Genomic DNA, 16,602 nt, shown 5'->3' with positions numbered 1-16,602 from the left:
CTAAGAATCTGTCCATTTCTTCCAGGTTATCCATTTTATTGCCATATAGTTGTTCATAATAGTCTCTTATAATCCTTTGTATTTCTGCATTGTCTGTTGTAACCTCTCCTTTTTCATTTCTAATTTCATTGATTTGATTCTTCTCTCTTTTTTTCTTGATGAGTCTGGCTAAAGGTTTGTCAATTTTGTTTATCTTCTCAAAGAACCAGCTTTTAGTTTTATTAATCTTTACTATTGTTTCTTTCATTTCTTTTTCACTTATTTCTGCTCAGATCTTTATGTTTGTTTCCTTCTACTAATTTTTTTTTTTTTTTGCTTCTTTTTCCAGTTGTTTTAGGTGTAAAGTTAGATTGTCTATTCGATGTTTTTCTTGTTTCTTGAGGTATTGCTATAAACTTCCCTCTTAGAACTGCTTTTGCTGCATCCCATAGGTTTTGACCTGTCTCTTGAGAAATCTGTATGCAGGTCAGGAAGCAACAGTTAGAACTGGACATAGAACAACAGACTGATTCCAAGTTGTGAAAGGAGTATGTCAAGGCTGTATATTGTCACCCTGCTTATTTAACTTATATGCAGAGTACATCATGAGAAACGCTGGGCTGGATGAAGCATAAGCTGGAATCAAGATTGCTGGGAGAAATATCAATAACCTCAGATATGCAGATGACACCACCCTTATGGCAGAAAGAGAAGAAGAACTAAAGAGCCTCTTGATGAAAGTGATAGAGGAGAGTAAAAAAGTAGGCCTAAAACTCAACATTCAGAAAACTAAGATCATGGCATCTGGTCCCATCACTTCATGGGAAATAGATGGGGAAACAGTGGAAACAGTGGCTGACTTTATTTTTTGGAGCTCAAAAATTATTTCAGATGGTGACTGAAGCCATGAAATTAAAATACGTTCGCTCCTTGGAAGAAAAGTTATGACCAACCTAGACAACATATTAAAAAGCAGAGATATTACTTTGCCAACAAAGGTCCATCTAGTCAAACTATGGTTTTTCCACTTGTCATGTATGGATGTGAGAATTAGACTATAAAGAGAGCTGAGTACTCAGAAGAATTGATGCTTTTGAACTGTGGTATTGGAGAAGACTCTTGAGAGTCCCTTTGGACTGCAAGGAGATCCAACCAGTCCATCCTAAAGGAAATCAGTCCTAAATATTCATTGGAAGGACTGATGTTGAAGCTGAAACTTCTGTACTTTGGCCACCTGTTGCAAAGAACTGACTCACTAGAAAAGATCCTGATGCCAGTAAAGATTGAAGGCGGGAGGAGAAGGGAACGAAAGAGGCTGAGATGGTTGATTAGCATCACTGACCCGATGGACATGAGTTTGAGTAAACTCTGGGAGTTGGTGATGAACAAGGCGCCCTGGCGTGATGTAGTACAAAGAGCTGGACATGACTGAGTGACTGAACTGAACTGAACTGGTAGGTTTTGAATTGTTGTCTTTTCATTGTCATTTGTTTCTAGAAATTCTTTGATTTCCCTTTCGATTTCTTCAGTAACCTGTTGGTTATTTAGAAACGTGTTGTTTAATCTCCATGTGTTTGTGTTTCTTACAGTTTTTTTCTTGTAATTGATATCTAGTCTCATAGCGTTGTGGTCAGAGGAGATGCTTGATATGATTTCAGTTTTCTTGAATTTACTGAGGTTTGATTTGTGACCCAAGATGTGGTCTATCCTGGAGAATGTTCCATGTACACTTGAGAAGAAGGTGTATTCTTCTGCATTTGGATGGAATGTCTTAAAGATATCAGTGAGATCCATTTCATGTAATGTATCATTTAACACTTGTGTTTCCTTACTAATTTTCTGTTTTGGTGATCTGTCCATTGGTGTGAGTGGGGTGTTAAAGTCTCCTACTATTATTGTGTTACTGTCAATTTCTCCTTTATGTCTGTTACTGTTTGTCTTATGTCTTGAGGTACTCCTATGTTGGGTACATAGATATTTACAATTATGTCTTCCTCTTGGATTGATTCCTTATCATTATGTAGTGTCCTTCCTTATCTCTTGTAATCTTCTTTAAGGTATTATTTTGTCTGATATGAGGATTGCTACTCCAGCTTTCTTTTGCTTCCCATATGCATGGAATATATTTTCCATCCTCTCACTTTCAGTCTATATGTGTCTTTAGGTCTGAAGTGGGTTTCTTTTAGACAGCATATATATGGGTCTTGTTATTGTATCCATTCAGCCAGTCTGTGTCTTTTGGTTGGAGCATTTAACTCATTTACATTTAAAGTAACTATTGATATATATGTTCCTATTGCCATTTTCTTAATTGTTTGGGGTTGATTTTGTAGATCTTTTTTCTCCTCTTCTATTGCTTAACTATATAAATAAGTCCCTTTAACATTTGTTGTAAAGCTGGTTTGGTGATACTGAATTCTCTTAACTTTTGCTTGTCTGAAAAGCTTTTTATTTCCCCATCAATTTTGAGTGAGATCCTTGCCAGGTACAGTAATCTTGGTTGTAGATTGTTCCCTTTCAGTAATTTGAATACATCCTGCCATTCCCTTCTGGCCTGCAGAGTTTCTGCTGAAAGATCAGCTGTTAAGCATATGCGGTTTCCCTTGTATGTTACTTGTTGCTTTTCCCTTGCTGCTTTTAATATTCTTTCTTTGTGTTTAGTCTTTGTTGGTTTGATTAGTATGTTTCTTGGCATGTTTCTCCTTGGGTTTATCCTGTATGGGATTCTTTGTGCCTCTTGGACTTGATTGGCTGTTTCCTTTGCCATGTTGGGGAAATTTTCAACTATAATTTCTTCAAAAATTTTCTTATACCCTTTCTTTCTCTCTTCTTCTTCTGGGACCCCTATAATTTGCATGTTGATGTGTTTATATTGTCCCAGAAATCTCTGAGACTATCCTCAATTCTTTTCACTCATCTTACTTTCTTCTGCTCTTCAGAAGTTATTTCCATCATTTTATCTTCCAGCTCAGTGATTCATTCTTCTGCTTCAGATATTCTGCTATTGATTCCTTCTAGGGTATTTTTAATTTCAGTAATTGTGTTGTCTCTGTATGTTTATTCTTTAATTCTTCTAGGTCTTTGTTAATTGATTCCTGCATTTTCTCCATTCTATTTTCAAGGTTTTTGATCATCTTTACTATCATTATTCTGAGTTCCTTTTCAGGTAGTTTGCCTATTTCCTCTTCATTTATTTGGACTTCTGTGTTTCTAGTTTGTTCCTTCATTTGTATAGTTTTTCTCTGCCTTTTCATTTTTTTTTTTTAACGTATTGTGTTTGAGGCCTCCTTTTCCCAGACTTCAAGGTTGAATTCTTTCTTCCTTTTGGTTTCTGCCCTTCTAAGGTTGGTCCAGTGGTTTGTGTAAGCTTCATATAGGGTGAGATTTGTGCTGAGTTTTTGTTTGTTTTTCCTCTTATGGGCAAGGCTGACTCAGGTGGTAATCCTGTCTGCTGATGATTCAGTTCAGTTCAGTTCAGTTGCTCAGTCATGTCAGACTCTTTGTGACCCCATGAACTGTAGCACGCAAGGCTTCTCTGTCTATCATCAACTCCTGGAGCTTACTCAAACTCATATCCATCAAGTCAGTGATGCCATCCAACCATCTCATCCTGTCCGCCCCTTCTCCTCCTGCCTTCAATCTTTCCCAGCATCAGGGTCTTTTCTAGTGAGTCAGTTCTTTGCATCAGGTGGCCAAAGTATTGAAGTTTCAGCTTCAGCATCAGTCCTTTCAATGAATATTTAGGACTGATTTCCTTTAGGATGGACTGGCTGGATCTCCTTGCTGTCCAAGGGACTCTCAAGAGTCTTCTCCAACACCACAGTTCAAAACCATCAATTCTTCAGTGCTCAGCTTTCTTTATAGTCCAACTCTTACATCTGTACATGACTACTGGTAAAATGCTGATGATTGCGTTTGTATTTTTGTTTTGTTTGTTGTTTAGATGAGGTGTCCTGCACAGGGTGCTACTGGTGGTTGGGTGATGCCAGGTCTTGTATTCAAGTGGTTTCCTTTGTGTGAGTTCTCACTATTTGATACTCCCTAGGGTTAGTTCCACTAGCAAAGTAATGCTCAAAATTCTCCAAGCCAGGCTTCAACAGTATGTGAACTATGAACTTCCAGATTCAAGCTGGATTTAGAAAAGGCAGAGGAACCAGAAATCAAATTGCCAACATCCGTTGGATCATCGAGAAAGCAAGAGAATTCCAGAAAAACATCTACTTCTGCTTTATTGACTATGCCAAATCCTTTGACTGTGTGGATCACAACAAACTGTGGAAAATTCTGGACATGAAACAACAGACTGGTTCCAAATAGGGAAAGGAGTACGTCAAGGCTGTATATTGTCACCCTGCTTATTTAACTTATGTGCAGAGTACCTCATTAGAAATGCTGGACTGGATGAAGCACAAGCTGGAATCAAGATTGCCTGGAGAAACATCAATAGCCTCAGATATGTAGATGGCACCACCCTTATGGCAGAAAGTGGAGAAGAACTAAAGCGCCCATTGATGAAAGGGAAAGAGGAGAGTGAAAAAAGTAGGCTTAAAACTCACCATTCAGAAAACTAAGATCATGGCATCTGGTCCCATCACTTCATGGCAAATAGATGGGGAAACAATGGAAAGAGTGACAGACTATTTTTTGGGAGCTCCAGAATCACTGCAGATGGTGACTGCAGCCATGAAATTAAAAGATGCTTGCTCCTTGGAAGAAAAGTTTTGACTAACCTAGACAGCATATTAAAAAGCAGAGACATTACTTTGGCAACAAAAGTCCATCTAGTGAAAGCTTTGGTATTTTCAGTAGTCACGTATGGATGTGAGAGTTGGACTATAAAGCTGAACGCTGAAGGATTGATGCTTTTGAAGTGTGGTGTTGGAGAAGACTCTTGAGAGTCCCTTGGACAGCAAGGAGATCTAACCAGTCCATCCTAAAAGAAATCAGTCCTGAATATTCATTGGAAGGACTGATGCTGAAGCTGAAACTTCAGTACTTTGGCCACCTGATGGGAAGAGCTGACTCATTTGAAAAGACCCTGATGCTGGTAAAGATTGAAGGCGGGAGGAGAAGGGATGACAGAGAATGAGATGGTTGGATGGCATCACCGACTCAATGGACATGAGTTTGAGTAAGCTCCAGGAGCTGGTGATGGACAGGGAAGCCTGGCCTGCTGCAGTCCATGGAGTCACAAAGAGTTGAACACAACTGAGTGACTGAACTGAACTGAAGAGGGTTAGTTCTCTGGTAGTCTAGGATCTTGGAGTCAGTGCTCCCACTCCAAAGGCTCAGGGCTTGATCTATATCCTCCCACTATACTGTAAATCCTGTGCAGTACTGGGAACATGTCTGGTTCATCACTATGATGTCTTCCTCAAATGTGATGTAACTCCCAGTGGCTCAGCTCGTAAAGAATCCACCACACCCACATCAAGAAATCCAAACAGGCAGAAGCTCAAGGTCAAGGAAACTCCCAGGTGCCATGGAAAGAACAGGAGTTTCTGAGGCAGGCTGGCCACCATTCTCTTAAGAAACCTGAAGTGCTTTCCAAGACTTCTCAAGTCTCCACTTCCCAGTCCATAAAATGGGGAGAAGCTAGTCATGTCTGCAAAGCTAGTGTCTGGTGTATTTCTTAATGGTGGACTTAATCAGTTTATTATGATAAGCATTAATAACTACATGAGTCATTGATATTAAGAAATTCAAGATAACTGAATTAGATTGACAGTTTAATAACTTGCTCAATCTAAAACAAGTTCATTTAGAGCATCATTTTACAAATTTGAAAAAAAAAACATGAAATGCTATTTCTTAACCATGATTTTAAAAAATGAATAATGTTACCTTTGCTTTTATTCTCTTAAATTTATTTTTTCAATTAATCAAATAGGAATAATACATTAGCTTTAATAGTACTGCTGCATTACCTAAAAGGTACTATTTGTAAATTGAACTCTATCTATATTCTATGTTGTCATCCTGAAAGTAAATGTAAATGTGCCCCACACTTAAAATATTACCCACAGAGAAAATCTTTGAAATTTTATATTTTGCTTATTAAATTTGAGTAGAGAATTCTGTATAACCATTATCATTTCAACTAATATTAATAGTAACTTAGCATGTAAAACTTTGTTATATAAACACACCACACTCATATAATACCACTAATAATTACCTATAATGTTTTTTGTTTCAACTAATCTTTTGGGTTTTTTTTCACTTTTAGACCACAGCAATGAAAAAAATAATGTATTACAATATGCGTATAAAAACTGTTCAGAGGCATCTTAATGAAGATCTTGAAAAACTAAATGATCGAAAATGTAAATTACAGAAGTTGCCAGAAGAACGAATAAAATTATTCAACTTTTTGAAAAAAAATGTAAGATAGTATTGTAAAATTTCAGTAGCCATGTCTTAAGAAAACTGGCAGTTGGCATTATCTTTTAAATTTTTTATGTCTATATAGAATTATACATATACATTAGTACCAAGTTTCAAGTAAGTTTGCCCTGAAAATATTTTGATTCTAGGTATTTAACTCGGCTTCATTCTGTGCTTAGAAATCTGCAATTTAAAAAGGGTATAGGCTTATTAATTTACAAAATTTTAAAAATGCTGGGTAATTCAATATGATTCACTGAGTTATAGAGATCTATGAGACTTGTTTCACTGCATTTTTATTAGATACCTGCATGCTGTGCTCAAAATTCATATTTTGTCTAAAGAGCTAAAATATTCCTTTACTAACACTATTAAGGTATACAACGTGGTGGGAACTTTATAACAAGCTATACTTTAGTAGTTATATGTTCCTTTTTTATTTAGAATAAATTGAATTTCCTTTATTAAAAGTAGACTCTGAAAAATGAAGAATTACCTCAAAACAGAATTTTGTATGTATAAGAATTTATTGTATTTAAAAAGTATAGGAAAATAATGGTTTATTTGAAAAATAGTGTTACAAAAATAGTCACACTACTTGGGAGTAGGAGAATTGAGTCCTTACTTTATACTTTACCAAAAGCTAATATAATGGGGAAAAAGAATTAAATGTAAAAATAAAATCATAAAAAGGCAGAGAATATATAGATTAATATATTTAACTGCTCCCAGTCTGCCAAATAAGAAAAATACTATAAACTCTAGAAAAACACTAAAAAGTCATGAAGAAAAGAATTAAGATTTGATTTTAAAAAGGTGCTTTTGTACTATAAAGAATCATTAATGAAAATAAATAATAGATGACAATCTGAAAATTTTTGTTTAGGATAAAGGTACTCATAAACAAAACAAAAAGGAAATATCCAGATAGAAAAATTGAACAAATTCCATGAACTTTCATTTTACAATAGAAGAAATAAAAACTGACTAATAAACATTTGAAAGAAGACCCCAGTCTGACTGTTAATTTCTGGGTGTGAAATAAGACAACAAGCAACCATTTTCACCTATAAATTTGTCATAGCGTGCCTGGTGAAGATGCATGTGTGCATGCTCAGTCGCTTCTGACTCTTTGCTACCCCATGGACTGTAGCCCACTAGGTTCCTCTGTCTATGGGATTTTTTCAGGCAAGAATACTGGAATGGGTTGTCATTTCCTACTCCAGTAGACTGGAATGGATTTTCGTTTCCTACTCCAGGGGTTCTTCACAACCCAGGGACTGAACTCGAGTCTCCTGCATCTCCTGCATTGGCAGGCGGATTCTTACTCCTGAGCCACCTGGGAAGCCCACCCAGTGAAGATGGGTGTGACTGTTACTCCACTGATGAGGGTGTAATTGGGTCACATGTATTACTAACAGTCTAAAAATGCTCCTAGCCTTTGACCTAGTAAATCTACTACTAGATTCGGATAAATACTTATATATAAGAGTATTCATCACTGTGCTATTAATAATAATAAAAACTGGAAACTACCTAAATGTTTAAATTTAAAAAGAGAGGAAGAATTATTCATTCTTAAGATAGAATGGTATGTAGCCATTAAAAACCAAGTTTTTAAATACATTTAATACTTTTTCTGAAATGAACAAGTTTAAATTCAATTATAGTAAAAAAAAATATTCTTAAAGTTAAAACATTAACATAATCTAAATTATTTATTTGAATAAAAAGTCACAGGAGAACCAGTATATGGAAATCACTCTTTGATCTGCCATTTTCCTGTGCAAACGGGTATATTAATATGTGAAAAATAATAGCTATAGGTTATGTAAACTACAGACAGTTTTATAAAATATGCTTCCTTAGTTTTTCAACAACTATATATAGCCATTACAGAGAAGGGAGTAGAGAAACAACAAATTAGTCTATTTGTATACACCTCTCTGTGTACAGTGCAATTTATCTTGAAATCCATCCTACAAGACTGGACTTAGGGTAAGGCAAATGGGGCATTCACTCTGGGCTCAAAATTTAAGGGAAGGTCCAAAACCTCCATAATAAAGATAAATCTTATACTTTAATATAATACATTTAAAAAATACCAATGAATGCAAAAAAGTCCTTTATGGACAAAAGAAATCCCAAATATCAATAGTTATGTTGATAACGATTGTGCAGAGTCATATAGGAGACTGAGGCAAAGAGAAAAATGTGCACTGCTATACCCATGCTTTTTTGTATTTTCTGTTAATTTTTCCCAGAATACCAAAGTAGTTGAAAAAGTGAAAAGTAGGAGTGGTAAAAGTCACATTATTTCTAGTTTAGATATTTTCTTCGTATCAAAACCAGCATTTCTTATCATTTTACTTTAATGGAAGCTAACTCATCAATAATATTTTAAAATTTACTTCTTTGCTTTTCTTATTTTCAGTTCAGAGGACTGCTATGTTTGAAGTAGTTAATATTGTCTTTCATTTGGGCAAGAGAAACTGGGTGACTGAACTGGAACTAAAGTTATAATCATGTGTTTGCCATGGTTTTATGAAGTTTGACTTATTTGTATCTAGGTTTCTACTTTACTAATTTAACTAAATATTTAATAGATTACACTAAATGATTTTGCTCTCTGGCACATTGATTTCAACAGTTGGAACGGGAACTGACTGAACTCAAAGGATCTGGCAAAGCACACAATGATAGACCCAGTAACAATAAAGTACCTGAGCTTGAAAAATCGAAAATCTGTGAAACTGTCTCAGAAGAACCAAGTCTTCAACAGAAGATAGTGACCAAACTAAATGCCTTGAATGAAAGGGTAACATTCTGGAACAAAAAACTAGATGAGTATGTTTAATGAATTATCTAGTTGTTCAAATTTGAAACATGAAGATAAAGAAAGTTCTAGGTCATTAGTTGAGCCCAATTCTCTCCTTCAGGAATGGAAAGAATTACAGTATGAAATACAACACAAAATGTGTTTCCAGCCCAGTTCTTAGGAGAGATGGGCATCTCTGGTTTGAAGCTAAATTTAGTTTTTTACAGAGGCAATACTTTACTAGAAACAGTGCATTTCCTTTGAGTGGCTTCTTGTCACACCGTTACTCTAGTATCTGCAAACTGAAAACATTAGTTTTTTTTAACATGAGCTGCTACTGGTGCAGAAACTCACAACATAGATGAGACTGGGCAAAGCACATATAAAAGTTGTCTGGAAATATGTAGACACAAACTCAGGTTGAGTATCAACTAGAAACAGAAATCAAGAAGACTTAGTAAGTTTGTGAGTTTCCTTTTACTTAAGAGGGCACTAAGTGAATAAGTTTGTTTGCCCTGTAATAATACTAACAAAATAATAACTAATACTGAGTTCTTCCTCAGTGCCAAATTCTTTTCTAAGAGCTTTACATATATTTTACATATAATCCTCAAAAAGGCCTATTCAGGTATAAGTACTATCAATAATGTTGTTTTCTGAGAAATTGCAGTAGAAAAATGTTGTGATTTGTCTAAAATCTGAGAATCATAAATGGTAAAGCCAGGAGTCTTCTAACCTTCACTTATTCAGAGGTTAACAAAATTTGAGGTGATTGTAATTGCCAAAAATAAAATGTCTTTTACTTGGTTTAACTGTTAACACCAAGCTTTCTTTATCCACTGATGAAAGCCTTATATTTTGACATCAACTTAGAAGAAGCTATCATGAATTTTAATGTTCTGATTTTTAGCTAATTTTAATGTTTCTTTTTTTCTTAAATAGAATTGAAGCAATTTATCGTATTGAAGTAAAACGAAAGAAGAAAAGTCATAGTTTATTAATCCCATTTTTGTTAATTGAATTGGAGACGGTGGGAAATATCCACTTTGAAGAAGGCACTCGATCTGATGACTGGTAAATCTTTTGAAATTTAGTTATAGCTTTAAAACTAATCTTAAGTGCTTAGGATCATAGACCAAAATATCAACTTATAAAAATCTTAAAATGTCCCATTTCAACACACTTTCCATATAGAGTATTCATCAACTGAAAATTGGCAGTTACTTACTTTCAGTTCAGTTCAGTTCATTTCAGTTGCTCAGTCGTGTCCAACTCTTTGCGACCCCATGAATCGTAGCACACCAGGCCTCCCTGTCCATCACAAACTCCCAGAATTTACTAAAACTCATGCCCCTTGAGTCGGTGATGCAATCCAGCCATTTCATCCTCTGTCATCCCCTTCTCCTCCTGCCCCCAATCCCTCCCAGCATCAGGGTCTTTTCCAATGAGTCAGCTCTTCGCATTAGGTGGCCAAAGTACTGGAGTTTCAGCTTCAGCATCAGTCCTTCCAATGAACACACAGGACTTATCTCCTTCAGGATGGACTGGTTAGATCTCCGTGCAGTCCAAGGGACTCTCAAGAGTCTTCTCCAACATCATAGTTCAATTTTTTGGCACTCAGCTTTCTTCACAGTCCAACTCTCACATCCATACACAACCACTGGAAAAACCATAGCCTTGACCAGACGGACATTTGTTGGCAAAGTAATGTCTCTGCTTTTTAATATGTTATCTAGGTTAGTCATAACTTTCCTTCCAAGGAGTAAGCATCTTTTAATTTCATGGCTGCAGTCACCATCTGCAGTGATTTTGGAGCCCAAAAAAATAAAGTCTGACACTGTTTCCACTGTCTCCCCATCTATTTCCCATGAGGTGATGGGACCAGATGCCATAATCTTAGTTTTCTGAATGTTAAGCTTTAAGCCAACTTTTTCACTCTCGTCTTTCACTTTCATCAAGAGGCTTTTTAGTTGCTCTTCACTTTCTGCCATAAGGTGGTGTCATCTGCATATCTGAGGTTATTGATATTTCTCCCGGCAATCTTGATTCCAGCTTGTGCTTCTTCCAGCCCAGCGTTTCTCATGATGTACTCTGCATATAAGTTAAATAAGCAGGGTGACAATATACAGCCTTGACGTACTCCTTTTCCTATTTGGAACCAGTCTGTTGTTCCATGTCCAGTTCTAACTGTTGCTTCCTGACCTGCATACAGGTTTCTCAAGAGGCAGGTCAGGTGGTCTGGCATTCTCATCTCCTTCAGAATTTTCCACAGTTTATTGTGATCCACACTGTCGAAGGCTTTGGCATAGTCAATAAAGCAGAAATAGATGTTTTTCTGGAACTCTCTTGCTTTTTCGATGATCCAGCGGATATTGGCAATTTGAGCTCTGGTTCCTTGCCTTTTCTAAAACCAGCTTGAACATCTGGAAGTTCTCGGTTCACGTATTGCTGAAGCCTGGCTTGGAGAACTTTGAGCATTACTTTACTAGCGTGTGAGATGAGTGCAATTGTGTGGTAGTTTGAGCATTCTTTGGGATTGCCTTTCTTAGGGATTGGAACGAAAACGGACCTTTTCCAGTCTTGTGGCCACTGCTGAGTTTTCCAAATTTGCTGACATATTGAGTGCAGCACTTTCACAGCATCATCTTTTAGGATTTGAAACAGCTCAACTGGAATTCCATCACATCCACTAGCTTTGTTCGTAGTGATGCTTTCTAAGGCCCATTTAACTTCATATTCCAGGATATTTGGCTCTACGTGAGTGATCACACCATCATGATTATCTGGGTCATGAAGATCTTTTTTGTACAGTTCTTCTGTGTATTCTTGCCACCTCTTCTTAATATCTTCTGCTTCTGTTAGGTCCACACCATTTCTGTCCTTTATTGAGCCCATTTTTGCATGAAATGTTCCCTTGGTATCTCTAATTTTCTTGAAGAGATCTCTAGTCTTTCCCATTCTGTTGTTTTCCTCTATTTCTTTGCATTGATCGCTGGGGAAGGCTTTCTTATCTCTCCTGGCTATTCTTTGGAACTCTGCATTCAAATAGGAATATCTTTCGTTTTCTCCTTTACTTTTAGCTTCTCTTCATTTCACAGCTATTTGTAAGGCCTCCTCAGACAACCATTTTGCCTTTTTGCATTTCTTTTCCATGGGGATGGTCTTGATCCCTGTCTCCTGTACAATGTCACGAACCTCTGTCCATAGTTCATCAGGCACTCTATCAGATCTAGTCCCTTAAATCTATTTCTCAGTTCCACTGTATATTCATAAGGGATTTGATTTAGGTCATACCTGAATGGTCTAGTGGTTATCCCTGCTTTCTTCAGTTTAAGTCTGAATTTGGCAATATGGAGTCCATGATCTGAGCCACAGTCAGCTCCCAGTCTTGTTTTTGCTGACTGTATAAGTGAAGTCGCTCAGTTGTGTCCGACTCTTTGTGACCCTGTGAACTGTAGCCTACCAGGCTCCTCCATCCATGGGATTCTCCAGGCAAGAATACTGGAGTGGGTTACCATTTCCTTCTCCAGGGGATCTTCCTAACCGAGGGATCTAACCCGGGTCTCCCGCATTGGAGGCAGATGCTTTAACCTCTGAGCCACCAGGTAAGCCCTGCTGACTGTATAGAGCTTCCTCATCTTTGGCTGCAAAGAATATAATCAATCTGATTTCGGTTCTGACCATCTGGTGATGTCCATGTGTAGAGTCTTCTCTTGAGTTGTTGGAAGAGAGTGTTTGCTATGACCAGTGCGTTCTCTTGGCAAAACTCTATTATCCTTTGCCCTGCTTCATTCTGTACTCCAAGGCCAAATTTGCCTGTTACTCCAGGTGTTTCTTGACTTCCTACTTTTGCATTCCCATCCCCTATAATGAAAAGGACATCTTTTTGGGGTCTTAGTTCTAAAAGGTCTTGTAGGTCTTCATAGAACCGTTCAACTTCAGCTTCTTCAGCGTTACTGGTTGGGGCATAGGCTTGGATTACTGTGATATTGAATGGTTTGCCTTGGAAATGAACAATTTACACCTGTACATTTCTCTGTTTACACAATTGCCATGCACCAACGTGGAAACATCCTAATAGTAATTCTTTACTTTTTACTCAATTTCCCTTAGCCCAAGAGCAGAATATAATTTAGAAAAGTTTATGGTCAAGAATTCATTTTATGTATGTCTGTACTGTTTTCTGGAATGAATATAGCCCTGATTACTGACTACTGGGTGAGAAGCTAGAGCGGAAAAGAAATGGCCAAGCAGGATTGGCAGCAGCAGGTTGCAAACACTGGAGGATGCTACCTAGTGTATTTCCTGGGAGTCCACAATCAGAGTCAAACTAGTTAACTAGCTAGAGTCAGGGTGCACATAGACTTTATGAGTTTTAAAATAAGGCAGATACTTAAAAACTAGGAATTCAGGTGAAAAGTCCATCTGGACAAAAACAGAACAGCCACCCCAAACAGAAGCCGGAAGCAGGCATCTATACTTCAGAATCAAGGCCTACTGGTAGACACAAGAAAGTGGTTGTGTTGCTTCGGCTAGAGAGTGTGTGTATGTGTGTGTGTGTGTGCACAGTCACTCAGTCGGGTCCAACTCTTTGCAACCCCATGAACTGTAGTCCACCAGGTTTCTCTGTCCATGGCATTTCCCAGGCAAAAATAGTGGAGTGGGTTGCCATTTCCTACTCCAGGGGATTTTCCTGACGCTGGGATTGAAACTGTGTCTCCTGCTGAGCCATTGGGGAAGCCCAACTAGAGGGTACAGCCCTCAAAAATGATCCTAAAAAATAGCCTTGGCACAAAAATGTCATAATTACAACTTTCACATTTGTGCAATCACTTTCTCAAAATCAAGAAGCCTATGAATGAGCTGAAGATTTCCCTCAAACTCTAGAAGCATATTGCAAACTTGGATTGTGGAGAGAAACCAGGAAACATTTAAAGTTACAGAATGGACTTGGTATTTCATCCTCGAGGATGGTTTTACTCACAGTCAGTGTTGAAACAAATACTGATTTTTTTGGACTAAAATGCAAAACTTCAGTAACTTTTAGAAAAGAAACATGTCTGAAAGTATCTGCCTGCAATGCAGGAGCTGCAGGGTTTGATCCCTGGGTAGGAAAGATCCCCTTGAAAAAAGCATGGCAACGTGCTCCAGTATTCTTGCCTGGAGAATTTCATGGACAGAGGAGCCTGGCAGGCTACAGTCCATGGCTTTGCAAAGAGTTGGACACGACTGAAGTGACTTAGCACTGCAGCAAGCATGCACACACTTTAAGCAAAGCCCCTGATTCTATTAGATGAGGCTCTAACTCACTTCTGTGAGTAAAAGCTACTGAAGGTTCCTGGTGAACTTTGGTGGAAAAGTATAAGACACCCTGCCCACAGAAAAAGGAATATTTTTAAACAGTTTCTTTTGTATCAGTACACCCATTTGCCCAGTGATTATCACTGTTTGTTTAACCACATAATTTGTTTTTTATGTACAAACAGAAAAGGTGGGCTTCCCTGGTGGCTCAGATGGTAAAGAATCTGCCTACAATGCAGGAGACCTGGGTTGGATGCCTAGGTCGGGGAAGAGCCCCTGGAGAAGGGAAGGCAACCCACTCCAGTATTCTTACCTGGAGAACCCCATGGACAGAGGAGCCTGACGGGCTACAGTCCTTGGGTTGCAAAGAGTCGGACAAGACTGAGCAACTATCACTTTCACTTTTCATATAAAAAGTGCCTTTTCATATAAAAGTTACTCATCCCACTTTCCATGTAAACAAGTAGAGGCCTTGATTTTTCCAGTATAAGAATTGGATGGTGTCTCTTGCAGGATGTGTGCATCATTCTTCAGTCATTCATTTGTATTCACTCAACCTACATGAGTTGGTTTTTCGTTCTTTCTTTTTAACTTACCGCAAAGTAAGCTCTTTACAAGACAAGTAGATTAGCTTTTACAAAAATATGTAAAAGCAAGATAACTAAAAAGCCATTTAGGTAACCGTATCAGCCTGATAGTAATTTAGATAGCTTTGGTGGATTTTTAATAAGCATTAATAATTGTTTACTTGATTTTAATAAGAATAACCTGGATCCATTTTAAGGAGACCATCAGATATATGTTGGCAGCATTTCAAGGACTGTTGGTTACTTTTACCATACTACAAGCTTGACGACTACCTTAGCCCTGATCTTTTATGTATATTAAGAAACAACTGTTCAAATGCTTTAAATTACTCAAAGTGGCACATAAGTAGTAACTTTATTTAAACACTGATCATTAGTAATATTTTTAAAGCCAGTGGTTTACCATTTAAATAAAAAGTACTGGAATAGAGCTAGAACTATAAATATAAAGTTTATATAAAAATAAATATAAACTAGAAAATATAAAGTTTTATATCAAAAAAACCTTTCTTTATAGTACAAGAGCATTGCATATTTCTAATTGTGTATCGCTGAATATTTCTTAGCTTCATTTCTTTTATAAAATTAAAGGGCTTTATTTTTCAGTTTAAAGAAGTCCCGACTTTACAGAGACTTGCCAGTTGAGTAGACTGTTGCCACTATAGCATTTTCATTACAGATCATATTATTTACCTATGCATTGCCAATTTAGTTATCTATTGACATCAGACAACATTTATCAAATGGGGACTCCAAAGCATCAAAGATACTATCCTTGTAGTTGAAAAGCTTTTAACTTAGTTATAGATACAGGGCATTTACAATGTAAAGAAATCATTCTAGGTACCACAGAACAAAATATGTGACTCTGTGAGCTCCCTGGGGACAGACAGAACATGCCTTATAAATCATCTAGTATAGGGGTAGCTGAATTCATAATTCAGTCAATAACTAGTAATTGAAGTCTCCATATCAATTTATAGATACTTAACAGGTTCTCTTTTGTCTATAAAATAACTTAGTAATTAATCTTTTTATTTATAAACATTTCATGCTGCCCTGTTTTAGGCAGCTACAGAAACTTAGACTTTTTGTTTTATACTGTTTTATATTTGTTTTTGATATGGTGTAAGTAAGCAAGTAAGTTAACAGTATTTATTAAATGCTTGTTTAGGATTTTGAAGTACATTTTAATATATTTTATTAAGCTCCAGTTTTACTTAAGTTTTTCTCCTTTACATCAGTCCTGAATCTAGCCCAATGTCCAACTGGCAAGGCAAACTCAACACATTTAAAAGGGAACTCAGCCAGAAAGTAATAAAATATTAAGTGGGGTTAGAATCAGAAAGCCTAGGTTCATACTCTATCGGCATAGTCTTAAAGCAGTTATTTAATCCATCTGAACGTTATCTGTAAAATAAGAAAAATGAAAGTCTGTCACAAAAGGCAACTGCTAGGATCAGACAAGTTAATGTGAAAATCTTTAGTCCTTAATCTTTATGCTTTTATTTTCCTCATCCTGCCTACAAA

General features: G+C 36.9%; 1 protein-coding gene across 1 annotated transcript in view; it reads left to right on the top strand.

Moving 5' to 3' along the window:
• Positions 1-16,602, top strand: part of LRRC9 (leucine rich repeat containing 9) — a 104,179-nt gene that overhangs the window by 15,400 nt on the left and 72,177 nt on the right. Inside the window, exons 7-9 of the mRNA XM_061158365.1 lie at positions 6,209-6,364; positions 9,017-9,213; positions 10,127-10,258. Coding sequence (XP_061014348.1) covers positions 6,209-6,364; positions 9,017-9,213; positions 10,127-10,258 — 485 coding nt within the window. The remainder of the gene's footprint in view (positions 1-6,208; positions 6,365-9,016; positions 9,214-10,126; positions 10,259-16,602) is intronic.

The sequence above is a fragment of the Dama dama genome, chromosome 12 (genome assembly GCF_033118175.1).
Source record: "Dama dama isolate Ldn47 chromosome 12, ASM3311817v1, whole genome shotgun sequence".
Classification (NCBI taxonomy): domain Eukaryota; kingdom Metazoa; phylum Chordata; class Mammalia; order Artiodactyla; family Cervidae; genus Dama; species Dama dama.
Note: the sequence above shows the minus strand (reverse complement) of the source record. Positions and strands in the feature narration are given on the sequence as shown.